We start from the raw sequence: 11,180 nt of genomic DNA on the forward strand, positions 1-11,180 counted from the left end.
ACCAGAAACAACCAATGAAAGTATAGATAGGTGGAACAACAAATTGATCCCTCTTTCTCTCACCCCCCCCCAAAAAAAAAATCAATTAAGAAAAAACAAAAAAACAACAACAAAGGTAGTAAACCCTCAAAACTCATCACTTCTTAATTATTTTGCTACCTTTTATCATTATCCATCATCTTGAGGTTATTTATGTCTGTTGTACCTATAGGATGTACAAACTATATAATCTCTTCCCAATTCTACAGTCAGTGACTCCATGCTGGTAGGTTAAAATCAGGAATGGTTGTATTTACACTATAAAAATCAGCAAACACTACAAAGCATGTCTGCCTCTGCACTCATCTCATGGGACTCAGTGTTCTCCTCTGTGCAGTAGGGATGGTGATGAACATAAAACCTACCTCAGAGGATTTTGAGATTGAATGAGTGGATATGTGACTAGCACCTAATAAGTGTTAGCTACAATGACGATGATGATTAGATAATAGGTGGACCCAGTGTTGTGCTAACCCTATTTGGGGCATCTCTTTCCCACTCTGTGTTAAGGGATGTCACACTTGTAGCTTGAAATTGGCCATGGTGGAAGTATTTACACCACAGTCATTGGCAATCAATAAACCAGCTCTCCTAATCCCCACCTCCTGCACTCACTAGACAACTGGTTATTAAGTATTTACTAGCACATCATTGGTATACAGACTGCACCAGGAACATGATTGGTACTCAGCAACAGAGCAGTGCACAGTGGCTAAACTGTCTGGGGAACCCTTAAAAATAGACAGATCCAAGACAAATATGTACCAAGGCCAGAAAGCTTATGCCCAGGAAGTGGTGATTGTGTGATCCTTGTCAGCTCTCTGGGGCAGCAGTGCCCACCTGACCAGAGTACCCAATCTTTTTCTCATAGAGCCTTGGGGGCAGCATCAATAAGGCTGGAGACTTCCTTGAAGGACACTACATGAACTTGAAGAGACCATATGCTGTGGCCATTGCTGGCTATGCCCTGGCCCAGCTGGGCAAGCTGGAGGACCCTCTCCTCAATAAATTTCTGAAAGCAGCCACAGGTGAGAGGCAGCCTGGTGGGGTAAGGAGAGATACATGGCTGCGGATTGAGGGTGGCCATCTTAAATGGGGCTGCATGGCTCCAAGCTGAGCTGAGATGAGTGGGTCTGGGTGTGAAAAGTCCTCATTGTTAGTGATACGAAAGGTCCATTGCATGATTCAACAAGTATTTGTTGAGTACTTGCTATGACACAGGAGCAAGGACATGGGTTCTGACATCAGACAGATTCAAGTTCAAAATCAAATCACCCTCAGCCACATTCTCACAGTGTGATTTTGTACAATCCACTTAACCTCTATGGACATTGTGTATAAAACGATACCGACATCACAAGATTGGTGCGAAGATTAAATGAGGGATGAGGATAGGAGAAGTTCTAACACATAGTAAGAGATCTATCACTGATGTTATTGCCTTTAGTATTATTAATAACATTACCATTATTTCAAGGGTTATTAGGATTAGATAAGAGAATGACATAGGAATTTTAGCACAATAAGTAGCACATTGTAAGCACTTAATCACTGGTTCAAGTGATGACACCCTATCAGGTTTATGCTCCCCTCTGTAACATATCTGAATGTATACTGAAGTAGTTTAACACAGGGAAGTTGGTTTCTGGCTGTGTAAGAATCAGCACAGCATGGCTGTCCCAAGTTGGTGGACAGCTGTTCTCTATACAGTGATGCAGGGATCCAGGCTCTATCTTTTCATGGTTATGGCTCCTCAGGGCCTCAGAATCCCTTTTATTAAAGCAGAAGGGGAAACAGCCAGGAAAACTGTGCAAGGGAGGTAGACCAGCCATGCAAGGGGCCCTGTCAATTGCCCTGCACATTGCATTAGCCAGAGCTCAGTTATGTTGCCATACCTACCTGCAAAGGCCTCTGGGAGATGTAGTCCAACTCTGGGCCCAAGAAGAGGAGGGAATGGTTCTTGGTGACAGCCTCTGTCATGAGTACTTTCTTAGGCACGTGGGAAATCACAGTGAATATGGCACTGCCCCTGCCCTCATGGCCTCACGTTCCAGTTGAGGAAAGAAATGAGTTAATAGATTCCTGTAGAGTGTCATAGTGCTGGGACAGGAGAAGCACAGGATGCTTTAAGAGACAGAAGTAAAGGTCTCACTCTGTCTTGGGTGCCACTGAAGCCGTATTGTGTGGGGTGAATAAAAATTAACCAGGGGTAGGTGGAGAAAAGGTGCTCCAAGATGGGAGAACAGAATATGCAAAGGCTCAGAGGTGAGAATGAGCATGGCAAACTTAGGGAATCTGCTCCCATAGATCAGAAGGGCCGTAGTTCAGAATTTAAACAGAAGAGTAAAGGCTGATGAGGGAAGACAGTAAGGCAGGAACCAGCAGACTGAAAGCCACAAATGTGGGCCAGGACACCTGCGCACCGAGGTCTAGTACAAGGCTGTTTCTGAGCTTTTCTTGAGCTACCTCCAGGCTGGACAGAGCAGTGAGCATGGGGCTGGTGTTCTCTCTTGTAGATAAGAACCGCTGGGAGGAGCCTGAAAAAAAGCTCTACAGTGTGGAGGCCACATCCTATGCCCTGTTGGCTCTGCTGCTGCTCAAAGACTTTGACTCTGTACCTCCTGTTGTGCGCTGGCTCAACGAGCAGAGATACTACGGAGGTGGCTATGGCTCCACCCAGGCAAGTGGTCCCACATCCCCCAGGCAAATGCATCCTTACCTGCTCCGGCCTGACTGGCCACCCAGATAAGATGCTGAGACCAAGAGAAGCAGTTGATTGAAATGAAGTTGAGAAATCAGGTTTTTGTTGTGTTTTGTTTTTGTTGCAAATCTGTTTATGGATTCTGGACTAAATTCTGGATGCCTCAAGCTGTGTTTTGAGCCCCCTTTCCCGCCTGGTGTCCAGATCACGTTCTCAAGACCCAGGTTCAGGGGTGAGCCTCTCTCTGATGGGTTCTAGACCATGTTTCCAGTTCCACCAGGCCTCCCATCTTATCCTGTTCCACTGGTGGGTTCTAGACCAATTCTTGTTTATTATAAGGAATCATCAAGTCCATCTCTCCCTCTGGCGGGTTCTAGACCATGCACTCCGTTCCACGAGGCTCCCAGTGTTGCCTTGTCTTACTGTGGGTTCTAGATCATGTTCTCAGTTTTCTAGAGTCTTATCAAAGCCTGCTGTCTTCCAGCTGGGTTCTAGACCATGGTTTCAGCAACCTCAAGTCTAGCAAGCTCAGGCTTCAGTTTGATCCCCTTTCTCTCTGGTGGTATTGTCAGATATTTAATAAATCCTCATCCAAGGATATGTTTATTGATTTGGGAGAGAGAGGAAGGGAGAGACAGAGAAAAAAACACACACACATTGATGTGAGAGAGAAACATCCATGTGTTGCTTCCCATATGTGCCTTGACCAGGGATGGAACCTGCATTCTTTTGGTTCATGGGACGATGATCCAACCAACTAGGCCACCTGGCCAGGGCTCAGTGTCACTTTTTGGATTCTACACTCTATGCTCAGGGGCCCCAAGCTCCAACTTTATTATTTACTCACAAGTGAGCTCTAGATACATTCTCAGTGTCTCCAAACCCCTGTGTTAGACTCTCTTCTCTGGATGGGTCTAGATCACATTCTCAGTTTTCCTAGACCTTCAGTCATTTTTTTTTTTTTTTTGGTAACTGCTGTTGGCATGGTTTTATTGTATATATTTTTTATTTATTTTTAATATATTTCTTATTGTTGATAGTAATACACATATCTCTCCCCACCCCATGTTTCCCTCCTCCTCCCAGCCCCTACCCACCTATCCCCAAGTCTTCACTACCTTATTGCCAGTGTCCATGCGGTAGGCATATTAGACCTTCAGTCTTATGCCTGCACTTTCTCGTGTATCTAGACATGCCCAGTGTCTCCACACTCTGGTGTAAGCCTCTGTCCCTTGGAGAATTCTAGGAGATGTCCTCAGTGTCTAATGACCCCCAGTCTTACCCTTGTGCCCTCTGGTCCCGTCTAGGTCACAATCTTAGTGTCACCAAGCACTAAACTGAGCCTCTCTCACTGAGAGAGTTCTAGAACATGTCCTCAGTATATAACAACCCCCATTCTTTTCCTCACCCCCTCTGGTGCATTGTAGGCCACACTCTCAGTGGCCCAGCTCTAAGCTGAAACTTTTCATCCCCCAGCAGGTTCTGACTGCTTTCTCGGTCTCTCACATCACGCTCTTCTTTTCTCATGGGTTCTAGGCCACTTTCATGGTGTTCCAAGCCTTGGCCCAATACCAGAGGGATGTCCCTGACCATGAGGATCTGAATCTGGATGTGTCCATTGACCTGCCCAGCCGCAGCTCTGCAGTCACGCACCGCATCCTCTGGGAATCCGCTAGCCTCCTGCGATCAGAAACGGTACAGCTGCTTGGCCAAACCCTCCTCGCTCTCATCCTCCAGCCAGTCAGAGTCTGCAGGAGGCAGGAGGGAGGGCAGGTGACCATTGCAGCCAGGGAAGGCTTGGCTCCTAACACCTTCTTTTCTCTTCCCACTCCCCGCAGACCAAGGAAAATGAGGACTTCACATTAACAGCTAAAGGGAAAGGACAAGGCACCTTGTCGGTAAGGACCGGAGCCCACACCTGCTTTGCTCACCACCTTCTCTCAGCCCTTCTGCCCCAGAGGGACCATCTCCTTTGCAAGTCAAGTTTGCTGACACCTAGTCTCCCCTCCCATTTCTTTAGGTGGTGACAATGTACCAGGCCAAGATCAAAGGTGGAGCGCCTTGCAAGAAGTTCAGCCTCAGGGTTAACATACAACCAGCCCCTGAAGGTAGAAGGAATAAAGACCCTATCTGTCCCCCTTCCCCCACTGCCATTCTAGTGTCTGCCCTGCTCCTGAATCAGGACCCAGCCCTCCATCCTTCTGCCTTCTATGTTTCTAGTGAAGAAGCCTGAGGACGCCAAGAGCACCATGTTACTCAACATCTGTACCAGGTAAGAGATGGGTCACTGGGGTTCATCTCGCTCATCCCTCTGTCTCTAGCAAGACTTCCTGTAAATAATATCCGAGGTATCTACTACTCTCTGGGAATGTTTTGTGTGTTTAGTACTGTGCTGAGCACCCTCCAGAATGTAGACAGCACGGCATGGTGGTGTGAGACTAGCCGTGACCACATAAGCTGAGACTGAAAAGTGATGTTGATAATCAACAAAGGGGATTACAACTGTTACAGGAATTTTCCATTATTTTATTTTTTAAATTTTTATTGATTTCAGAGAGGAAGGGGGAGGAGGAGAGAGATAGGAACATCAATGATTAGAATCATTGATTGGTTGCCTCCTGTACACTCTCTACTAGGGATGGAGCCCTCAACCAGGGCATGTGCCCTGACCAGGAATTGAACTGTGACCTGGTTGAGCCACACTGGCCGGGCTTACATTATTTATTTTTATCACAACATTGAAAACTCTCATAGTTCCAGTTATAAAAGTGTAGAGTAATGAAAAGTATAGTTAAGACGAGTATTTTTTTAGTGCATTGTAATTTAAAATGTCAGAATATTGTGCCCTAGTCGGTTTGCGCAGTGGATAGAGCTTTGGCCTAAGGCAGTGATGGCAAACCTTTTGAGCTCGGTGTGTCAGCATTTTGAAATATCCTAACTTAACTCTGGTGCCGTGTTACATATAGAATTTTTTTGATATTTGCAACCATAGTAAAACAAAGATTTATATTTTTGATATTTATTTTATATATTTAAATGCCATTTAACAAAGAAAAATCAACCAAAAAAATGAGTTCGCGTGTCACCTCTGACATGCGCGTGTCATAGGTTTGCCATCACTGGCCTAAGGACTAAAGGGTCCCAACTTCCATTCAGACCAAGGGCACATGCCCAGGTTGCAGGCTCAATCCCCCCAGTAGGGGGTGTGCTGGAGGCAACCAATCAATTATTCTCTCTCATCATTGATATGTCTATCATTCTATATCTCTCCTTTCCTCTCTGAAATCAATTAAAAAGTAACACATCAGAACATTGAGATTGAAGTTGGTTTTGATTTTTTTGTAAAGCACTTATCCAAAGCCCTGTGGTTTGAACAGTGCCTCCTTTCTTCGCTGTAGCACTAATGATATGGAGGAAGCATCTGTTCTATGACGCTGTGAAGTGTCATGTTCTTTCTAAGTTTAGGTCAACTTCCCACATGTAATCCTCTGAGCTTTCGATGTCACCAGGTATTTAAGAGTTCCTTCACCGGGAAGTGTTCTGCCAGTGCCACCTCCTCTGGGACATCATTTTTGGCCACAACAACTTTCTTCCTTTATGTTGATGGCCTTTGCCTTCATCAAGTGCCTCTGCCCCCATGATGGTCTCTCCAAGGGCAGCAGGTCCACATTCCACCATCTGCTGTTTCTTCTCTGGCTCCGTTTAGGTGCTGCTGAAATTTCACCCCCAGTGTTACCACTCTCATTTCTGTGCTGTGCTTTCACCTTTGCTGGCGATTCCCTTTCAATGATCCATTTTGGTAAAATCTCACATGGTTTTTTACTGAGAGAGAAGGAAGTAACACAACCACACACGTGGCTTGAATGATGGGTGCTCGGTGACCCATCACTGACAGACTTTGAAAGAAGTGACATGATAAGTCATTGATTGTAATGCTCACTTGTTTATGCAGCGATGTTTGGACTGCAGAACTGGCAACTAGATTTGTCCTTTAGGCGTTTGCTCATTAATATATTGTGGTACTGGATTTAGACCGTGTTGCTGAGGGGCTGGTGTTATTGAGCTAGACCGTGATAATGGAATCATGCAAAGTGAGACCTGCTTGTACTCTTGTCTTCATTTTCTAGAAGAACTGAGGCTTAAGGAGGTGAAGTGACTCATCAAATGTCCCATAGAGCTGGGATGTGAACCCATGTAGTTGGGCTTCAGAGGCTGAGCAGTTAGTCGCCTTAACCATTACACACCTTTCCTTTATTCCCCTTGGGGGAGTGTTTCCTAAGATCTAACATCCTTTATGCTGCTGTGTGGGAACCAGAATCTTCAGTCACTGATCAGACCCCCTTGTCCAGGCACTGACCCCTAGGGCTAACCCTCTCTCCCTGCCCATCCAGGTACCTGGGAGACCAGGATGCCACTATGTCCATCCTGGATATATCCATGATGACTGGCTTTGCTCCCGACACTGCTGACCTCAAGCAGGTGTGAAAATCCTGGGCTCAGGGGCTAGAATTGGTGGGAAGGAGCCTGGGGCCTGGCAGAGGCTGAGGGAAGGAAGGGATTTTCATAAGCTCTTCCCTTCTCCAGCTGACCAGCGGCACTGACAGGTACATCTCAAAGTTCGAGTTGGACAACAAGGCCTTCTCCAACAAGAACACCCTCATCATCTACCTGAACAAGGTGAGGCTTCCTTCGGGACCTTGACCCATACGTGGTTGGTCTTTTCCTTCTCTATTGGTCTTTGTCTTAGAGTCCTCTCTTGATCCATTTCTTCTAGAGGAAAAGAGGATTGATAGTGCATGAGATGGGTTTTTAATTTTTTTTCATTTTTGTACTTTTAATTTTGTCTGGAATCCCAACCCTACAGAACAAATATAGAGAAGTATAAAAAGTTCCATATACCCTTTACCCAGATTCATTAAATGTTAGCAATTTCCTCCAAATATACATGTCTATCACATATACATACATGTCTGTCTGTCTTCCTTCCTTCCTTTTTTTCTTTCTCATTTATTTTCCCAGCCTTATTGAGATATAATTGGCATATAACATTGTGTAAGTTTAAGGTATACAATGCGAAGATTGGATATATGTATATTGGAAAATGATGACCACAGTAAGGTTAGTTAGCACATGTACCACCTCATAGTTTTAATTGTGTGTGTGTGTGTGTGTGTGGTGAGAACTTTTAAGATTTACTATATTAGCAGCTTTCAAATATGCAGTGCAGTATTGATAACCATGGGATGTTTTTAAGGGCACAGATAGAAATCCGTTGGCCAGAATTCAATTTCATGGTCACACCAAATGGAAAGGGAGGCTGAGAAGTGTAATTTAGAAATGAACCTTGGAGAAAAAGAAAATAGATTTGTTGACCTGCTCATTAATCTTTGCCACTTCTCACCTCCCCTCCCCACCGCCATGCTCTCCACACAGATCACTCCTCCTTGGTCCTCCGTTTCTCCTTATGCTGGACTCCCTCCCATGGCACCCCACTGACTCACCTCCTCCTTTTCCCAGATCTCACATGATCAAGAGGACTGTATAGCTTTCAAAGTTCACCAGTACTTTAATGTGGGGCTTATCCAGCCGGGGGCAGTCAAGGTGTACTCCTATTACAACCTGGGTGAGCAGCCAACCTTGGCCCTGGGGTCTGAGGGTCCCAAAGTTCTATAAGATGGGGGTCCCAGGGCTTGGTGATTGGGGACCTGGGAGTCGCAGGGTTCAGGACCTAGCATCCCCAGGTCTGAGGGACTGGAGTTGGGAACCTGAGCCCCACAGGCATGGTCTTGGGTGGAGGCCTTAGCTCTCTGATGCCTCCTACTCCCTCTGCGCACAGATGAGTCTTGTACCCGGTTCTACCACCCGGAGAAGGAAGATGGAATGCTGAGCAAAATCTGCCACAATGAAATATGCCGCTGTGCTGAGGGTGGGTACACAGGAACCAGGAAGTGGAAGGCCACGCCCACTTGATACCCTGCCCCCACCAGTCCCCCTTTCCTTGGTGGTGATGCAAGGGGCCCCAAAAGCCCACACCCAGGGGACACCAAAAGGGATGGGTCTAGGGCTGACCACACACCCATGGGTGGTGGGCCCTGGGTGAGAAGTGGAGTTTAGGTCATGTCCCCTGCCCACCCACCCCGCAGAGAGCTGTTTCATGCACCAGTCAGATGACCAGGTCACCCCAGATGACCGGCTGGACAAGGCATGTGAGCCAGGAGTGGACTATGGTAAGGAACGGGTGGGGAGACACACGTGCAAGTGTGATTGTGTGTGAGTGATGGTGTGTGTGGCTGTGGTTGTGTGGGTGAGACTATGTGATGGCAGGTATGGTCTTGGTTGTGTGTGTGACTGGCTGTGAGTGGCCACAGGTCCATGTGTTTCAGGCTATGGTTGTGGGTGACTAGTGTGTGTGTTATTAGAGGCCATGATTGCTGGGGAACCATGATTATGACTGGGCTGGGTATGTGCAAGAGTGTGAACAAAGGTGTTTGTGAGTAGATGTGGCTGTGTATGTCTGAGAGTGTGGTTGTAAACAGCCATGATTGTGTGAGATGGTGACAGTGGATAGGCGTAGCTGTCCCTGTGTATACCATGAGTTGTGAGTGGCTATAATTGTGTGCAAGGCTGTAGGTGACTATGTGTGAGATGGTGTTGTGAGTGAGTGTGACCATATGTGGCTGTGTGTAAGAGATGGTGGTTGTGGGTGACAGTGGACAGGAGTAACTGTCCTTGTGTATGGGATGAGTTGTGGGCGCTGTAACTGTGCACATGGCTGTGGGTGACTATGTGAGATGGTGGTTGTATGACCCTGTGTGGCTGTATGTGGCTGCTTGGGAAGCCATGTGCCGAGGTGCCCTTACAGGTAGGCTGCCTTGCTGTCAAGCCTGTCCATGACCCATGCTGGCCCTCCTTTGCCCCCCTTCTGCCCACAGTGTACAAGACCCTTCTGCTCAGGAAGGAGCTGTCCGATGATTTTGACGAGTACATAATGGTCATCAAGCTGATCATCAAATCAGGTCAGCCCTGGCTGCTTTCTGTCTTTCTGCCTTCCCCTCCCTCCTCCTGCCTCCTCCACCCCAGCTCAGCATCATTCTCTCCCCTCCAGGCACCGACGAGGTACAGCCTGAACAGGAGCGCAGGTTCATCAGCCACGTCAAGTGCAGAGCAGCCCTGAAGATGCAGGAGGGGAAACACTACCTCATATGGGGCCTCTCCTCAGACCTGTGGGGAGAGAAATCCAAGTGAGTGCCCACCCTGCACATGTGTGTGCTCGCCCCACCCACCCTTCCAGGGCCCCTCCTGACCTGCCCTGTGTCCCTCCTCCCCAGCATCAAGTACATCATCGGGAAGGACACCTGGGTAGAGCTGTGGCCTGAAGCAGACGAATGCCAAGATGATGAGAACAAGAAGCTGTGCAGGGACCTGGCCAGCTTCAGAGAGAGCATGATCGTCTTTGGCTGTCCCAACTGAGCCCCCCTCCAGCACACCCCAATAAAGCTTCAGTTGTATTCCATGTGATCTCCCAACATCTGGAATTCTTTGTGAGATGGAAAGCAACAGCTCTGTTCCCTTGCTGCCTCACCTGCATCTCAGCTCAGTCCTTACTTGAAATCCCCAAGAATCTCATTTGCATTCTCGCCTGTACACTTATGCCCTCACCATCCTCACCTGCAGCTCACTGCCCCCTCACCTGAGTTCTCACCTACTTGCTTACTGGCCTTCTTACTGCATCCTCACCTGAATTTTTCCCACATTCTCATCTGAATTTTTACCTCCTCTCTTACCTGCATCCTCAACTACATCCACCTGCATTTTTTTGCATCCTCACCTGGCCCCCCACCTACATGTCTGTCCGTAAACTTAACCATAACTTTACTTATATTTCAACCTGCATCCGCACCTGTTCTCATACTCCTCATTCACAGCTCACTATCTCCAATGGCATTCTTACCTGCATTCCCTTTTGTCCTCTAGGCTCACCTCCCAATTACCTCTTTCTAGAGGGGCCTGAGCAGGCTCCTCTATGCTTGTGTAGGACCCAGTGGGGAGGCTATGCCCAGGAGGGGGCGGTAAGGGGCAGGCAGGGTGATATTTCTGGTGGGGGAGCCTGACTGAGTGAGGGGAAGGCATGGGTCAGCAGTTGAGGAGACAGTGCTGGGGCTTTTGTGGTCACAGCATCACCAGAACTGAGTGGGGTGGTGGGGTGGGAATGACAGCCACCATGTTGAGTGGAACTGCTGGTTGCTAAGTGAAACTGGGACTCCAAAGGCCTCATCTAGCATCTAAATCCTTAAAGACTGTTGAGGGTGGGACCCAAGCGCAGGGTTCTGGATCCGGTCGTCATGGAAAAAACCCTACAGCTTGGAAATCACCCCAGCACATCCCCCTGGCCCTAGAGCCCCTGGTCCTATAAACTCCCACCTCCCACTTCCAGGATGGT

General features: G+C 47.6%; 1 protein-coding gene across 1 annotated transcript in view; it reads left to right on the forward strand.

The window, feature by feature from the left end:
- The window catches only part of LOC308519571 (complement C3-like), a 33,565-nt gene extending 23,312 nt beyond the window's left edge, over nucleotides 1-10,253 (forward strand). The window contains exons 28-41 of the mRNA XM_081091599.1: nucleotides 911-1,067; nucleotides 2,556-2,719; nucleotides 4,277-4,435; nucleotides 4,579-4,638; nucleotides 4,761-4,848; nucleotides 4,961-5,012; nucleotides 7,132-7,219; nucleotides 7,325-7,417; nucleotides 8,258-8,363; nucleotides 8,577-8,666; nucleotides 8,884-8,967; nucleotides 9,673-9,756; nucleotides 9,846-9,981; nucleotides 10,069-10,253. Of these exons, the coding sequence (XP_080947725.1) occupies nucleotides 911-1,067; nucleotides 2,556-2,719; nucleotides 4,277-4,435; nucleotides 4,579-4,638; nucleotides 4,761-4,848; nucleotides 4,961-5,012; nucleotides 7,132-7,219; nucleotides 7,325-7,417; nucleotides 8,258-8,363; nucleotides 8,577-8,666; nucleotides 8,884-8,967; nucleotides 9,673-9,756; nucleotides 9,846-9,981; nucleotides 10,069-10,210 (1,503 nt within the window). The 3' untranslated portion in view covers nucleotides 10,211-10,253. The remainder of the gene's footprint in view (nucleotides 1-910; nucleotides 1,068-2,555; nucleotides 2,720-4,276; nucleotides 4,436-4,578; nucleotides 4,639-4,760; nucleotides 4,849-4,960; nucleotides 5,013-7,131; nucleotides 7,220-7,324; nucleotides 7,418-8,257; nucleotides 8,364-8,576; nucleotides 8,667-8,883; nucleotides 8,968-9,672; nucleotides 9,757-9,845; nucleotides 9,982-10,068) is intronic.
- The last annotated feature ends 927 nt before the right edge of the window (nucleotides 10,254-11,180 follow it).

This window comes from Myotis nattereri (assembly GCF_964212035.1).
Source record: "Myotis nattereri genome assembly, chromosome: 5".
NCBI lineage: Eukaryota > Metazoa > Chordata > Mammalia > Chiroptera > Vespertilionidae > Myotis > Myotis nattereri.